Raw genomic sequence first — 16,450 nt, forward strand, 5'->3', positions numbered from 1 at the left:
CTGGTAAGTTTCTGTGAAGATTGTTTAAATGACAAAAAAGGATTCAGGATACTACATAAGTGTAGTTGATAAATCAGTGTCAGAGTTTGAAAGGACTGAATCCAATTTGAAAGAAGCTCTACTGTGAGTAAAATGCTTTAACAGAACTGCATGCTACAGAGAAATCGCTTATGAAAGGAAAAGTCAATTGATATGGTAAACTTCATTATTTTCCTACTTTAATAAACTGCTGCAGCAACCCCAACCTTTAGCAACCACCACCCTGATTAGTTAGCAGCTATCAACACTGAGGCAAAACCCTCCACCAGCAAAAAAATATTAAGACTCACTTTTTGTGAGTCATATCAAGGCTCAGATGATGATCATGTTTTAGCAATACAGTATTTTTGAATTAAGGTATATACATTGTTTTTTTAGACATAATGCTGTTACATTATTAATAGACTACAGTGGAGTATAAACATAAATTTATATGTGCTGGGACACCAAAAATATCATATGACTCTCTTTGGTGCTTTATTCTCTTTATGGAGGTATCCTGGATCCAAATCAGCCATATCTCCAATGTATGACTGTACCATTTTCTTGGTTAAGGAGATTGTCCATGTCAGTTTTCACCATAGTTTTGGTCCTAAATCTCAAGTTATAGAAGCTAGAGTGCAGAGCCTATGACAAGGTACAAGTCTTCTGGACTGCCTTATTTACTATTTTATCTAATGATAATTAGAAGGATTGGTCAAAGGCCCACTACTCTCAAGCGCTTTTTTTCCTCTTGGGAACTGAACTGATTTAAAGGAGTCATGGACTGCTCCCCCACCCCACCCCACCCCCCTCACCCCCTGTAGCTCAGCTTTAAAAAAATCCACCTGCAATGCAGAAGGCGCAGGGGACATGTGTTTGATTCCAGGGTCTGAAAGATCCCCTGGAGGAGGGCACGGCAACCCACTCTAGTATCCTTGCCTGGAGAATCCCAGGGACAGAGGAGACCGGGCTGCAGTCCATAGAGTCGCAAAGAGTCTGACACGCTGAAGCAACTTAGCATATACCAAAAGGAGTTAATGATGAGCCTTTCAACTGCTCGGAAGAAGCCAGAAGCAGGGGTGTGCTTCTAACTATGACACCACCTCTGTCTCTTTCCTGCTAGGGGGTTATTCTGGTTTGTGATGAGCAGACTCACATGTACTCAGTAGGGAGTCTAAAACCAGAAAGTGTTTCAAAAGCCTCTTGTGTAGGAGTGACTGAGAATTCACCTACTGGGAGTATCTTTTTTTTACCTTATGACATAGGTCAGGACCTTTATCTTCTGAATAAAGACTTAGCTATTTTCTTTACAATATCTTTCAAGTCTATTCCCATTTGATGTGTTTGGCCCTCTGTGTCACCTGTAATTCTCAGGATAGAGCAGAAAAGCTTCTCACCAGTTACTCTAACACAATGAGCATTTAGATGGCACTGTCAGCTCTGGAAGGAGTGTGAATTGGATCAACTGGCAAGGTTTTGCCTTGACTTGAAATTCTAACGCTTTCTACCTGCCATCAAATCCTTATGGGTGACAGCTTTTCAGTATATTGAGATTCAACTCAGGAAGTGAGTAGCTCCTTCAAGTTTAGAGGGCTTACTTACACAGGACTTTTAAATAGACCTTTTGAGGAAGAAGTGATTTTCAGAATGGGAAGAAAAGTCTTTCTACTTTCCTAGCACACTCAAAGAAGGGAACACCATACCTGACCTCCTAGAGCTTTTCCACTCCTGGGCACAGTATCTGTGGGTTGTGTTTGTTGTTGTTATGCTATCATCCAGTCACGTCTGACTCTTTTTGTGACTCCATGGACTGTAGCCTGCCAGGCTCTTCTGTCCGGATTTCCTTGAAAGGATACTCAAGTGGATTTCCATTTCCTTCTCCAGGGGATCTTCCTGGCCCAGGGATCAAACCTGTGTCTCCTGAATTGCAGGCAGATTCTTTACCACTGAGTCACCAGGGAAGCCCATATCTGACATATAGTGAGTGCTTATGAGTGCTTATCAAAGGTTTTTTTTTCTTTTCTTCTTCTTGTTATGTTTTGATATTTGGTGGTTTTGAGGGGTACTTACCACAGGGTATTGTAACTTCCCTGACCAGGAACTGCATCCATGCCCTCCACTATGGAAGCTCAGTCTTAAACACTGGACCACCAGGGAAGTTCTCAAATGTTTTTGAGTAAAAGAATATATAGGTTCTCAAATTTCAGGAGCATCACACATCTAGAGTCAGACACAACTTAATGACTGAACAACACCAGCGACGAAAGGGCTACAAAGCACCTACTTCTTGCATTTCCCTTATTTATTACTTAATTGCCAAGTGTTTTGAAAGTCTTTCATAGAATCATTTTTAAACTATCTAATGTTCCTGGTTTAATACATCTTTTCTAATTTACAATTCTAGTGGCATGACCTGAGCTTTCTCCAGAGGGCTTCCTGACTTCTCAGATGTGACAATAAGATAAGCTGGTAGGCATGCATCAGTTCTCACCCTGTGCTAGGTATGGCACCTGATACTTTGTATAAGTCAAGTAATTTAATCCCCATGCCAGTCACAAGTATCTACTGAGCATCTATCACAGGACAGATACAATTCCAAAGACTGCATATATAAAGGCAAACAGCAGAGACCTCAAGGCATTTACCTCTAACTCATTGGAGACAGGTAGTAAACATGGGAACAAATAAATTATCCAAATAGCATTGGGAGGTGGGTGATAATTCCCACACTACAGATAAGAGAACTGAGGCGTTGTGAGGTTACATCCTATCCAAGGGCATCAAAGTCATAAATATGGGATTCAGGCCAAGTCTTCTGAACCTTGAAGGCCACACTCATTCTGCTGCATCAACCATCTCTAGAGCAGATGGCACATAACTCTCCCTCAGTCATACGGCGCTTGTGGAGAGCCTCATGATAGCCCTGAGAGAGGAAGACTCCCTACTATTACCAAAGACATCCTTGAACATCTTTCTCCTTGGAGCAAGGCTACTTCTTAGGCTGATCTGGGCTGTTCTGCAATGCTGAATTGGGAGCCTTTTCAGCCCTACTTTCCCAAGATGGCCAGCAAGTAATGTCATCCATTGATGGGAGCCAATTAATGCATCAACATTTCATCATCTTAAATTTGAGGGCATTCTTCTTCTTTTTCCACACAGAGAGATAAAAACCTAGATGTTGGATCGACTTGTGTGTTAAGTAAGACACATAGGTCAGGAAATGTCCAACTTCAGTTAAGTCAGATGTCCTAGGAATAGGTGAGAGTCTCCACATAAATTTACAGATAGCAATTAGGTAAGGGATTGACATTAATACTAGTGATTCAGCACAGGAAATATATCCTGAGACAATAAATGCAGGTATTTATTTTAAAGTTTTGTCACAAGATATCACATTTAAGATGGGGGAGGGGGTGGCGATGAGGATCCTTAATGTAATTAAGAAGGAGGAAGAACTAACTTCTAATAAGGACAAGCAGTTAATGCAACTGGTGGGACATCTTCTCCAAGTGACACTTTAGAATGTGACACTTTAAAATGAATCCTGACTTGTCAAAGTAGAAAGTAAAACCAAAACCAAACAAACAAAAAACCCCAAACCAAAGAAACTAAACACAAACATCAGCTTGACCAAAAATTCTTTGCATTCTATGAAATGGACACCGGATGGCAGCACATAATAAGAGCAACTTTGTAACTGCTCATCTGAAGAACACTTGACGGAAAATGGCCCTTAAAATATTTGTTATCATTGTTAGAATCTGTTAGCTTGGGCTCATGTTGAATGGATTCATCTACCCTAACACTTAAGTTTTATATATTACACTCACCTCTCCAGTGCCTTCTTTGGTAATGACATGATGGAAAACCAGAAAATCAAAGGAAAATAAATGTGAGGTTACTTTGTAAATTTCAGACTCTCTTTGCTGTTGCTTGCCTCTGTTATCTGACTTGGTTACACTGGATTTGAGTTGATTCTGCACCCCTGGTGGGGGGTGAAACTGATTTACTCCAGTGTCCATGACTGATTTACTGAACAATCACTTGGACACTGCTAAATATTCTGACTAGTTCTCAAACTGGTATGCAAGAAACACATTTCTTGTCTCATATCCTAAGCTTTTTGTAGTTTGCCTCTACTTTAAAAATATCTTTAAAAAATCAAAGAGACACTGGTGTATAAATATATACATCACTGTCACTACTGCAAGAAATGTAAAAGCTTTCTATTTTCACAGGGTTACTAGAAGTTGGAAATTATAATAGCATATGTGTCAGAAATCATGAAACTAAAGGAACCTTTTACAAAATAACCTCTATTCCATACTCTCCAAACTTTCCCCCTAGTCCTTCGTACTGAACATAAAAAGAGAGAAAGACAAATGCAACCTGGAAGAATTCATTAGGATCTTGAGCAGAAAAGGTTAAAATAATAATAATGTTTACATGAGGGGGGTACTTTAGTACCATGTTCCACAGAAAGTCTATTCTTAGAAACAATTGTTTAAAAAGGAAAAAAAAAAAAACCAAAAACAAAGGTTTAATAGCTCTGGGACTCTGGGATAAAAATGAACACTGGTAGACATAACAATAATCTACTTTTATTTTTTTCCAAATACATCTCTGTGCATCCTTTCATCCTCAGGTACTTTCCACTCCCTCTGAAGAGTAGAGTAGAATGGAAAGCCACATGTGACAAGATGTACATGCCACAAATGAGATGCCGAAGGGGCAGGCTTAAAATGAAAGGTGTAGTAGGAGAGATAAGGGTACAGAAAGCATACATGCTGTCAGGGGCCTTTTATAAATTAAAGAATTGAAAGCAGCTCTTCACTAAGGTCTCCGAGAACTTCAGAGAGACATGAGCTACTTCTCTTTTGGGAACAGATGTAACAAAATGCAGGAATTTCTAAACTTTATCAGAAAAACACACTTTCAATGTTCACAAAGAAAATTCTACAGTTGAATGCTGAATGTCTTTGGCTTTCAATCCTGTCTGGGGAAACTTCTAGAACTTAATTTCAAAATAAAGCTAAATTCATGGACCTTTATAGATGTAAGATATAGCCAAGGCATTCTACTTTCCACCAACGCTTGCTGTATTCAGAGATAGGTCAAACTTTTTTTAACAAGAAAGGAAAAAAATACATGAAAAAGGGAAGGACGTTAAAGAAAAGGAACAGGAAGAGGGGAAGGAAGAATACAAGAACACAAAACATGATGTGGATGATCTGTCATGGATTTATGAGTAGAAAACTTATTGTTCTTGTTGTTTAATCACTAAGTCATGTCTGACTCCTCTGCAACCCCGGGGACTGTGGCCCACCAGGCCCCTCCGTCCATGGGATTCTCCAGGCAAGAATACTGGAGTGGGTTGCCATCTCCTTCTCCACGGGATCTTCCTGACCCCGTGATGGAACTTACGTCTCCTGCATTGACAGGTGGGTTCTTTACCACTAAGCCACTAGGAAAGCCTGTAAAATTTATAGAGATTAATACAATAGTATTTGTTAAGTGACAGTTGAAACCCTTGGTATAGCTGATGGTATGAAATAAGAGGACAGTTTTTGCTTCCTGGCCTCAAACATCTTCTAGCAAGAGGGAAAAATCTAACCTACTTCATAGAGAGGACACAGCTTAACTCTGATACCAACTACATATAGAGTAAGATTGGAAGAAGGAGAGGTTGGTACAAGTGACCAAGTTTTCTCCATTTGTAAAATTAATAGCAGTAACATAGCCTGTTTTAGAGTATCATTTCAGTGTTTCTGGTAAAGCAATTATCCAAGTACTCCACAGAATAAGCATCTGTTATTATTGTTATAACACATTAAAATTTATAAAAAGATATAAAGTTCCTTGATAAGTGGGGACAAGGCCATGGCAAGAAATTTTACATAAGAAATACAGATTATAGCAACTATGGTATGCTACTGAATAGTTACTAAATTATCAATGGGATAAAAACTACCCAACTTTTCAGCTATGATTAAATTGGTCATTCTGTTGTTAGTTACAAAAACATACAGACTCCTTGGGCAAGCGGTAGGGCTATACATAACAGTCATTAAAACAAATACGGTCTTGTGATTTAATTAAGACATCTAGGCTTAGAATTTCTGTTAAGAAAATGTAAAAGCAAGCAATAGTAGGTTTACTGCAATTATAACTTTTTTAGGATAAACTTGAATCAACTTAAAAATGTAATAAAAGAGGAATGTAGAAATGGCTTGGTGCTTTATAGTACCATCAACATTGTAGGATATCATGTGTTATTAAACATGTTGACTATATCTACAATTTTCAATCTATAAAGCCTTTATAATTTTAATATAAAAGTTGACCAAGGTATATATTACCTGGTGCATATTAGAAATTGTCACAAGAAAAGAAAAGTGAGATACTTAATTGAAACACCAACCAGAGAAACAAAAATATTAATAAAAGCAACACTATGTTCTATAGATATCAACTTGCAAAACTGAAATTTTTTAAAGCTATACACCGATGAGAGTGTGGTGAGGGGTGATCTCTGCATTGTGAAGATAATAAGAACTGATGCATTCATTCTGGAGCAAGTCTGGCAGCAGCACTCAATGGATTTATAACTGTATGTGCCTTTACCATCAAGCAGTCCTTTTGTGTTCTTTACTCACTAACTCACGTCTAACTCTTTTGTGACCCAATGGACTATAGCCCACCAGGCTCCTCTGTCTGTGGGGTTTTTCAGGCAAGAATACTGGAGTAGATTGCTCTTTCCTTCTCCAAGGGTTCTTTTTAACCCAGGGATTGATCTCATGTCTGCTGCATTGGCAGGCAGATTCTTTACCACTGAGCCATCTTGGGTTTATGCCTCAGAGATAATTCCTAATATATTTGGTTTTTTTTTTTTTTTGCTGTTTATTTATTTATTTATTTTTCATTTATTTTTATTAGTTGAAGGCTAATTACTTTACAATATTGTAGTGGTTTTTGCCATACATTGACATGAATCAGCCATGGATTTACATATATTCCCCATCCCAATCCCCCCTCCCGCTTCCCTCCCCATCCCATTCCTCTGGGTCTTCCCAGTGCACCAGCCCCTAGCACTTGTCTCATGCATCCAACCTGGACTGGTGATCTGTTTCACACTTGATAGTATACTTGTTTCAATGCTATTCTCTCAGAACATCCCACCCTTGCCTTCTCCCACAGAGTCCCAAGGTCTACCAGAAAATTACTACAGCTAATCAATGAATACAGTAATGTCACAGGATATAAAATTAACACACAGAAGTCCCTTGCATTCCTATACACTAACAATGAGAAAACAGAAAGAGAAATTAAGGAAACAATACCATTCACCATTGCAACAAAAAGAATAAACTACTTAGGAGTATATCTACCTAATATATTTGTAAGGAGACATACATGTGTCATTTATTGCAATGTTGTTTGGGATGGAAGGAGTAGGGACAATTTAAGTATCCACTCCTGGAAGACTGTCAGTAAAATTTGATGTGTGAACACAATGGCAAAATGGGTAGAAGCTGGAAGAAATTAGCTTGTTTTAAGTATACAGCTGTAGATAGCTAACCCTAATATTGACTAATGTTGAATCAAAGTAGTACAAAACAGAATGAAGCTTATAGCCCAAAGCGCTCATTCTCTCAGTCGTGTCTGATTCTTTGCGACCTCATGGACTGTAGCACGCGAGGCTCCTCTGTCCATGGGGTGTTTTCAGGCAAGAATATAGTTAGTGGGTTGTCATTTCCTCCTCCAGCAGATCTTCCTGACCCAGGGATTGAACCCATGTCTCCCGTGTCTCCTGCATCTCCTGCATTACAGGCAGATTCTTTACTGCTGCGCCACCAGGGAAGCCACTATAACCTGCAAGGCTTCTGCAATTTAGAGCATGTTCACTTACATGCTGGTTTCTAGTATGCCACACATATAGCCAAATAAATATATGGAGACTGGATTTGAGGAGCACACATTCTACAGAGGATTGAAGTGAGGAATGGAGATTGAGAATAGAGTAAACACAGCTAGGAGTCTTGCCCAGAAAGATAATACAAGGCCACACATCAAAGAGGATAATCAACTCAATTTGTGCACCTGAGGTTAAAAACAAAAAGAAAGGAAAACTAAAATTTATATAATTTTAAATGAAAAAAAGCTGAAAGAATGCATAATTCCATGTAAGATGATTGAAATAACAATGAAACATAGTACAAACTAACGTTCATATGAATATAAACTAGAACACATAAATGACATGTAAACTGGTTAAACAAACAAACAAACCAAATACAAAATGGTATACACACTGACTGAAGCTACCTAAAAATGTGTTGTTCATGCGAGCTGGTGAGGGAAAAGGCCTGGTTCTGCTCCTTTAATTTTTCTTGACACCACCTTCGAGGAAAACATTTTACAAGAATGGATCATGGAGGGCTTATGGGCAAGGACACTGTATAAAATTTGCGTGGAATCCCTATTAGGATCTCCTTGTCTTCCTTGCATGAGGCTGGGGTCCAAGACCTACCAAAGCTATCACCTCCTCTTTCCTACCAAGCTCAGGGAAAGGCTGAAGTGGTAACTTTGACAAGCCCTTTTCTATCCTTCTTTGGCTGTGATGTCCACATCACTGGTAAGGTAAGAAAGGGCTTTGGTTTATCCTGGGGAGGCTTATCACTGCACCCTCCACATTCCCTCCACGGGCTAATATACCTGGGACTGAAGTCCAGGGGAAAGTTGGCAGTAGGCTGGGTTAGTCAAAGAATCCCTGCTGCCCTTTCAGAGCTCAACACATTAAGTCAGGTTCTCCACTGGAGCCTGCACTAGATGAGTCTTTGAAAACAGTATTGCATTTGATCTTGTCTCCTGTGTATCTCCCTCCTTGGCCCTTCAAGGGAGGCTGGCTGCAGAGATACTGCAGAAAAGTAGTCTAGGAGAAGGTTGAAGGCCCTGTTTACCCCAGAATAAAGCACAATATTTTAAATGCTCTTCTTTAAAAGAGTTTTTAAAAACACAATATGGGTGGAAAATAGAATTTGTTCTTTAAAACTGAAAGAGTTATTTTAAGTAGTGGAATTATAGATGATAGTTTTCTCCAATTTTACTTATTTTGAATAAATATATACTTACTCCATTATAGCAGGCAAACAATAACATATTTCATTTTCTAATGTTGGCCAGAGTTCCATCCCAGTAATAAACTATATTATACAATTAATAAGTGTCCCATTGTGTAGCTAATTAGTACATTTATCCTTTATGATTTTAATTGTTAATTATATAGTCGTGAATAAATGCTTTGTCTCCCCCTGTGAGTACTTTCTACATACCTTTGCAGTTTGCATTTAACCTAGCACAAAACTAAGTATATAATAAGACTTACATGAGAAATAGGGGACATTCTAAAATAGAGATGTTTACTTCTAAATAGCCCATACATTAAAAAAAAATATGTAGCATCTTTGACTACTCTCTTATCAACCCCATTTTTTATTATTAAAGTTTTTCTTCCTGTCGCCTAAGGAAATTCTTCCTGCATTGTCTAATTTCTCTCAACCTACTCTGTGTCACTCTCATCTCCAAGTGCAGCAACTTCCAACTTTTTATCTAACAGATGATATTATTTTTCTCTCATTTCTTTCTCAAATGATTTTTATTGAGCAACAAATGTATCTCAAATCCTCCATCCTTCAAAAAATTATGCCCTCAATGTATAATAGGAGTTTTTTTATACTGCAAAATCAGTCCCCTCATCCTTTAATCTGTTAATCACAGAAATCAAGACCCACTTTCTTATTTCTTTGCATATTTTTTAAATTTCAAGTTTTAGGGGGTCATGAAGCACCTCATTCATATTCTGTGCAATAAAATAAAATGTAGTGCTTTGTTGGAAAACTACAGTTACATTAAAAATAATGTTGACCTTAGTGATAACAGAGAGGAATAGTCTAGTCCTGCACCATAGGGCCTACCTTTATAAACAACAACAGTGACACAAATTGAGGAGATAGAGATATAGCATAGTTATATAAAAGTGAATTAAAAAAAAAGTTTATTACCTTAGTTTCTTTCCTCCATCTGCAATTTTAGCTTTTTGAAGATAACCTTCTTTTTCAACCATCTGCAAGAAGAATGCATATATTAAAACTGTGACAAACTCATACACCATTATTAGTTTGAATGAATCTATGCTTTCCAACAGTCACTGCAGTGATGGAAGTTTCCAGTCATAGAACTTCATCAATAATGCATATATAGCTTATGGGAAGTGCCTGCAAGATTATAGTCATTACAAGATGTTAAGTATCCAAAAGAAAGATTACAAAGAGTAATGTGAATGATTTGTTGAATAGTGATACACCTTTACTCACACTTCCTTCTGGGCATTGAAGTCACTTGCTTACAAAATTGATTAAAAATGTTAAAACAAAGATAAATTTAATGCCTTCCTTAATTTTACTTATCATCCTTGGAAAAGTTTCTCCTTTTCACCCCTGATTTCTACTTTCCCTTCCATGTACCTGCTGAGGCCAGTGAGAGAAAAAAATTCAATAGAACCAGGTAGCTGGTTAAACTGGAAGAGCATTTTAAACCCTGACATTCCATGCAATTTGTTCAGCTAGCTACCAAGAAATACTGTAGCAGCATTATCTCATTATCTTCCTCCATGCGGTGGGCTTGCTTCCTTTCCTATTTGTATTTATTGGCTTTCACTGTTAATATAACTGCATATTGCTTAAGAGAGATTCAACTATTCCTTATCACTCCACAGAGACTTTTGTGGAGTTCTAGGGCAAATATATACAGAATGTAAGTTGTGATGCAGTGACATCCCAGTCACAGATGGTGACTGCAGCCATGAAATTAAAAGATGTTTACTCCTTGGATGAAAAGTTATGACCAACCTAGACAACATATTAAAAAGTAGAGACATTACTTTACCAATGAAGGCCCATGTATTCAAAGGTATGGTTTTTCCAGTAGTCATGTATGGATGTGAGAGTTGGACTATAAAGAAAGCTGAGTGCCGAAGAATTGATGCTTTTGAACTGTCGTGTTGGAGAAGACTCTTGAGAGTCCCTTGAACAGCAAGGAGATCCAACCAGTCCATTCTAAAGGAGATCAGTCCTGAATATTCATTGGAAGGATTGATGTTGAAGCTGAAACTCCAATCCTTTGGTCACCTGATGTGAAGAACTGACTCATTTGAAAAGACCCTGATGCTGGGAAAGATTGAAGGTGGGAGGAGAAGGGGACAACAGAAGATGAGATGGCTGGATGGTATCACCGACTCAATGGACATGAGTTTGAGTAAACTCAGGCAGTTGGTGATGAACTGGGAGGCCTGGCATGCCTCAGCTCATGGGGTCACAAAGAGTTGGACACAACTGAGCGACTGAACTGAACTGACTCCCATCAAAGTCTGCAATAGATGTTTTAATTTCTTAGTGCCCAGTTTCTACCTTCCTCTGACAGTCCTGCACTCTTCTCATCCCTAGTTCTTACTCTTGCTGCAACTTTTCAATCTTGGTGAGTTGCCAACAACCTTGACCCGTGTCCCATACTATATGCTGAAAGCTTTTAGGAGTCACCTGCCTACAACAAAGGACCATACCCCTCAGGGCCACCCTACATGCTTTCCTCCTGACTGTAATACTTCACTCCCACCATATTGTCACCATATAAATTTCCAAATATATTGAATCCACTTTAAAATGTGTTATGTATCCCTGTTGTCATCCAGTTCTTCCATGTTTCCCCTGCGATCTCTTTTAAACGCCCTTTTCTGAATCTTCGTGTTTCTTGCTGCTGTTATCACTAGCATAGGGCTTGCTGGGTTGTACCTGCACGTGTGCTGTGACTTTCCCTTTCCCATCGGGGTTCCAAGCAGATGGAGTACTTGCTGCCACCAATAATTACAATAATACATATCGTTGGAACAAATGAGTGGATAAATGATGAATGAATGGCTGCTTAAATGTTTATCTAAATTTTTATAGGAAACTGGGCAAGCAAATAAACAAGCAAGCAACAACTACAAAAAACAACTATGTGTGCATTACGATAGATTAAAAAAAGAGATATTTGGGAGTGAGCTGTCCCTGGGTCAGGAAGATCTCCTGAAGAAAGAAATGGCTACCCACCCCAGTATTCTTGCCTGGAGAATTCCATGGACAGAGGAGCCTGGTAGGCTACAGGGGGTCCACGGGGTCACACAGAGTCAGACACAACTAACAACTAATACTTTTCCTAAACCACTAAAATTTCATAAGTTAAAAAACTGGCTATTTATAAGACTCACTCTGTTATGAGAGAGTTCTTTTCTGATTTGTTTATTATTATATTCACAATACATAGCATGATACCTAGCTTTAAAAATATATTGGATGAATATATATTTTAATAAATAATGAAGACAATGAAGATTAATGATAATCATAGCATACTATTTTTCACATAACTACATTTCCACAGAATTTCTTTTATTTCAGCATATTTTCCACAAGCCTAGAAGAATCTAAGGAAGCTCTCTTAGATAACTTATAGAATCATGATGTTCAGCGGTGCCTCTTTTGTATTTAGATATGTCTATTCATTTGCTTTAATCACCTTTTGTCCTAATGGATACGGTCTCTTCTTTTAGTGCCAGAAAATCTTCTTTGTATATCCCCTAAATCCATATAACACACTTAGTAACTAACTTTGGGCATGACTAGTTTCTACAAACATTTGGAAGAGAGATGTTTTTAAGAGCAACTAGCATCACAGAAGATGTCCCTTCTTTATGAATGTATATTTAAAAATTTTGTTATGTAACAAATAATAGATGGTTGATGGCTGGATGGCATCACTGACTCACTGGACATGAATTTGAGCAAGCTCTGGGAGTTGGTGGTGGACAGGGAAGCCTGGTGTGCTGTAGTTCATGGAGTCACAAAGAGTCAGACACAACTGAGAGACTGAAGTGAACTGAAGGAATGATAGATAAAATTTAACATTTTATTTAAGATTTCTCCTGATGAAAATAAGTTACCAAAAGACTGGATCTATCTACCAAAAACCTACAAGATCTCTCAACTCATAATAAAATTTTATGCATACATTATTAGCTAAAAATATTGCCTCCCCTCAGGAAAAAAAAATCACTAAAAGGCTACTAGGTGGATATTTAGTTCCCAGAGATGTATTATTGATGACCACTTGTCTCAAAAGAGAAGGAAAATGTGAAAGTAGAAACCTAATACTCTCTTGCAGGGAGAAATCAACATAAGCAGGCTTGGGTTATATACCTTAAAATTCTCTCTCCTTGAATAAGTAATGTTCCTCTATGCACTGGACCTTTTCAGGATACCTGAGATTGAGGCTAGGGGCTGGATTTCTCATGTTAGGCTTCTATAAATGGACATCATTGCCATCAAATAGGCTGAGTCAGTTTTCATGGCTTTTGATCAATGCAATAGAGTTGCTAGGCATGTCCACACAGAGGTCCCAGAGAAAACAGGTAAGGAATCTTCTTTTATATTATCTTCTAAAGTCCAAGTTGCCTTCCTGGTCATTTGGAGACACTAGTAATCCTTCTAGTGTGTACTTTTACCTATTTATTTCTACATTGCATATTTTTACATATCTGTGTATCTGCATACACATTTTACATGTAATTATATACATGTACAACCATCATGAACTATTCCCATGTCTGTTCATTTCTCTCCACTGTTTTTTTCATACTTTATATACAACCTTCTTTCAATACATTTTTAAATAACATCCCCTTCCCCTAAATACCAGTTGCTCTTCTCACAAGGGCACTGCAAAGGCTAATGTTTCTGCTGCATAGTCACTTCAGTCATGTCTGACTCTGTGTGACCCTATGGACTGCAGCCCGCCAGAATCCTCTGTCCATGGGATTCTCTAGGCAAGAGTACTGGAGAGGGTTGCCATGACCTCCTCCAGGGGATCTATCCGACCCAGGGATCAAACCCTTGTCTCCTGCATTGCAGGTGGATTCTTACCGCTAAGCCACTGGGGAAGCCCCACAAAGACTAATAGGACAACCTTAATCTTATTGAGGTTTATATCATTGTGAGATCACTTTTCAAGATATTCCTACTCCTCTTTTGGAGGGACTGGATACCATACTTGCCTCCAGTTACCTCAGAGATGAGAACAGCTTTTGTCCTGGAATAGAAAACTCCAGTCAGATTTCCTATATTGAACGCACTGCATTCAAGTCCCATGCTGAAAAGCGAAGTCTCCATGATGTACACTTAATTACTTTATTACTCCCTGTCATCATATTTTGAAATACTTTTTCATGTTCCAGGCACTAGGAATCACTTATTCCAGGAGGCCCATAGGAGGCAAAAGAAGTATTAGGGCAAACGGAAGATTGCTCTGTATTTTGCATGTGGGTTTATATATGGTACCATATTAATTATTTTAATTACTTATTCCTCTTTTATGTTAATCCCATGGTTTGAATAGACAGTAATCTATAATTTATAGTGGAATATGTTGGTCATCTAGGACCCAGATGGCCTTGCCTCTGGTAATTTACAAAATTAGGTTTAGGCGTGTGTTTCCCTGGTGGGTCAGATGGTTAAGAATCTGCTTGTAATGTGGGAGAACTGGGTTCAGTTCCTGGGTTGGGAAGATATCCTGGAGCAAAGAATGGCTATACATTCCAATAATCTTGCCTGAGAATTCTATGGACAGAGGAGACTGGTGAGGTACAGTCTATTGGGTCACAAAGAGTCAGACACGACTGATCAATTGAAACTTGCATTTTCTTTCACTTTGGGATATCACATGCCAAGTTTCAGGCCAGCTTGAAGTTCTTTAAAGTTGTAGCATTTCCTAAACCACATACTTAAAAACAGCAACCAGTCTTTAGATGCTGAATCTGGCTTCTTGAGCTATTTGTTCAATGTTCCTCAGAAGCCCTATTTAATGTTAAGTGGCAGGAAAGATCAGCAATTTGTCCAGATTGGATGCCAGCCAGTCTGCTAGCAGTGAGGGAGTACTCAGCAGACACAACTGCGCTGAGATACATATGAAAAGGATGAATGGTGGTGGGATATCCAGATAGCACCTGTTTATCAGCCCAAGTTGGAAGCCAGACACAAGGCAAGACAGCAGAAGACAACCTGTGATTAATGTTAACGATCAGGCAGAACGACCAGACTGTAACTGTAACTACAGACACTGCAATTTTTTTATATGAAGTCTTCAGGTAGTTCTCAGATAAAATAAGTAGAATTGAAAACAACAGAGTTTCATCTACATCAGTACATTATAAGAATTCTGTCGAAATTTTATAAATGAAAACAAATTGAATCTAAAACTATCAGCGCATTTTCACGAGAAAAGACTGATGTTTAGTACCAGAAACAGAGCCTTCGCTCTGCTGATATATGTGAGTGGTTGCTCTTTTCTCCTTTGTTCTGATTCCTGCGTTCACTGGCAATCTTCCGACTCCTAATTCAGCTTCCTTGGTCCTCTCACATAGAGTGTGATGGACCATAGTCAACATCAGTATATGCACCATTACAAATTAATAAATCAGATTTCAAGTTTATACAGCAGACTCTTAGAAATTTCATTATGTGAGGTCATCCCATTGTTTAGTGGCCAGGTTGTGTCTGACTCTTCTGTGACCCTATGGACTGTAGCCCACCAGGCTCCTCAGTCTATGGGATTTCCCAGGCAAGTATACTGGAGTGGGTTACCATTTCCTTCTCCAGGGGAACTTCTGGACTCACGGATGGAACCCACATCTCCTTTGTTAGCAAGGGGATTCTTGACCACTGAGCTACCAAGGAAACCCTAGGGATCATCATCTCTGTAAACACTGACAATATTGGTACATATTATATCAAGATCCACCAAACTGAGACAAGCCTCAGGCCTGAACTGGAGAGAACCCTCCAAAGTAGCGGCACCTGTGAAAGTTTGTGAATGACTAACCTCCCTCCTGGGAGAACTCTGTATTGAATCTCCATAACTACACACATGAAATACTATAATTTTCAAACAGATTTTGCATTTAGCACTTTTCCAATTTAGTAATTAGACACATTATATTTTTTCTGAACTTTCGATTGATCACAGTACTTTGCTGATAATCTTGTTTTTGATCATTTCTATTATAAAGCACAGAAGGAGGATATCTGGTTACATCATATTACCCCCTAATGATGTTTCTCTTCCTTTTTAAATCTCTTAACTTTTCCACTACTCACAGAAATAGAAATTTTGTGTATTCTTTCCACTGGCTTTCTTTTTAAAATTATTTTTATGTTTCTGTCTTTAAAATAAAAAATGCATATATTTAATGTGTACAACGTGATATTTTGATTTACATAGACATAATGAAATGTTTGGGCTTCCCTGGTGGCTAAGTGGTAAAGAATCTCCCTGTAATGCA

The 16,450-nt window shown here is 38.4% G+C and overlaps 1 protein-coding gene across 1 annotated transcript in view; it reads right to left on the bottom strand.

Moving 5' to 3' along the window:
• The window catches only part of ARHGAP15 (Rho GTPase activating protein 15), a 677,082-nt gene that overhangs the window by 562,341 nt on the left and 98,291 nt on the right, over window positions 1-16,450 (bottom strand). The window contains exon 4 of the mRNA XM_070476258.1: window positions 10,083-10,144. Coding sequence (XP_070332359.1) covers window positions 10,083-10,144 — 62 coding nt within the window. The remainder of the gene's footprint in view (window positions 1-10,082; window positions 10,145-16,450) is intronic.

Source organism: Odocoileus virginianus, chromosome 13 (genome assembly GCF_023699985.2).
Source record: "Odocoileus virginianus isolate 20LAN1187 ecotype Illinois chromosome 13, Ovbor_1.2, whole genome shotgun sequence".
NCBI classification, from domain to species: Eukaryota; Metazoa; Chordata; class Mammalia; order Artiodactyla; family Cervidae; genus Odocoileus; species Odocoileus virginianus.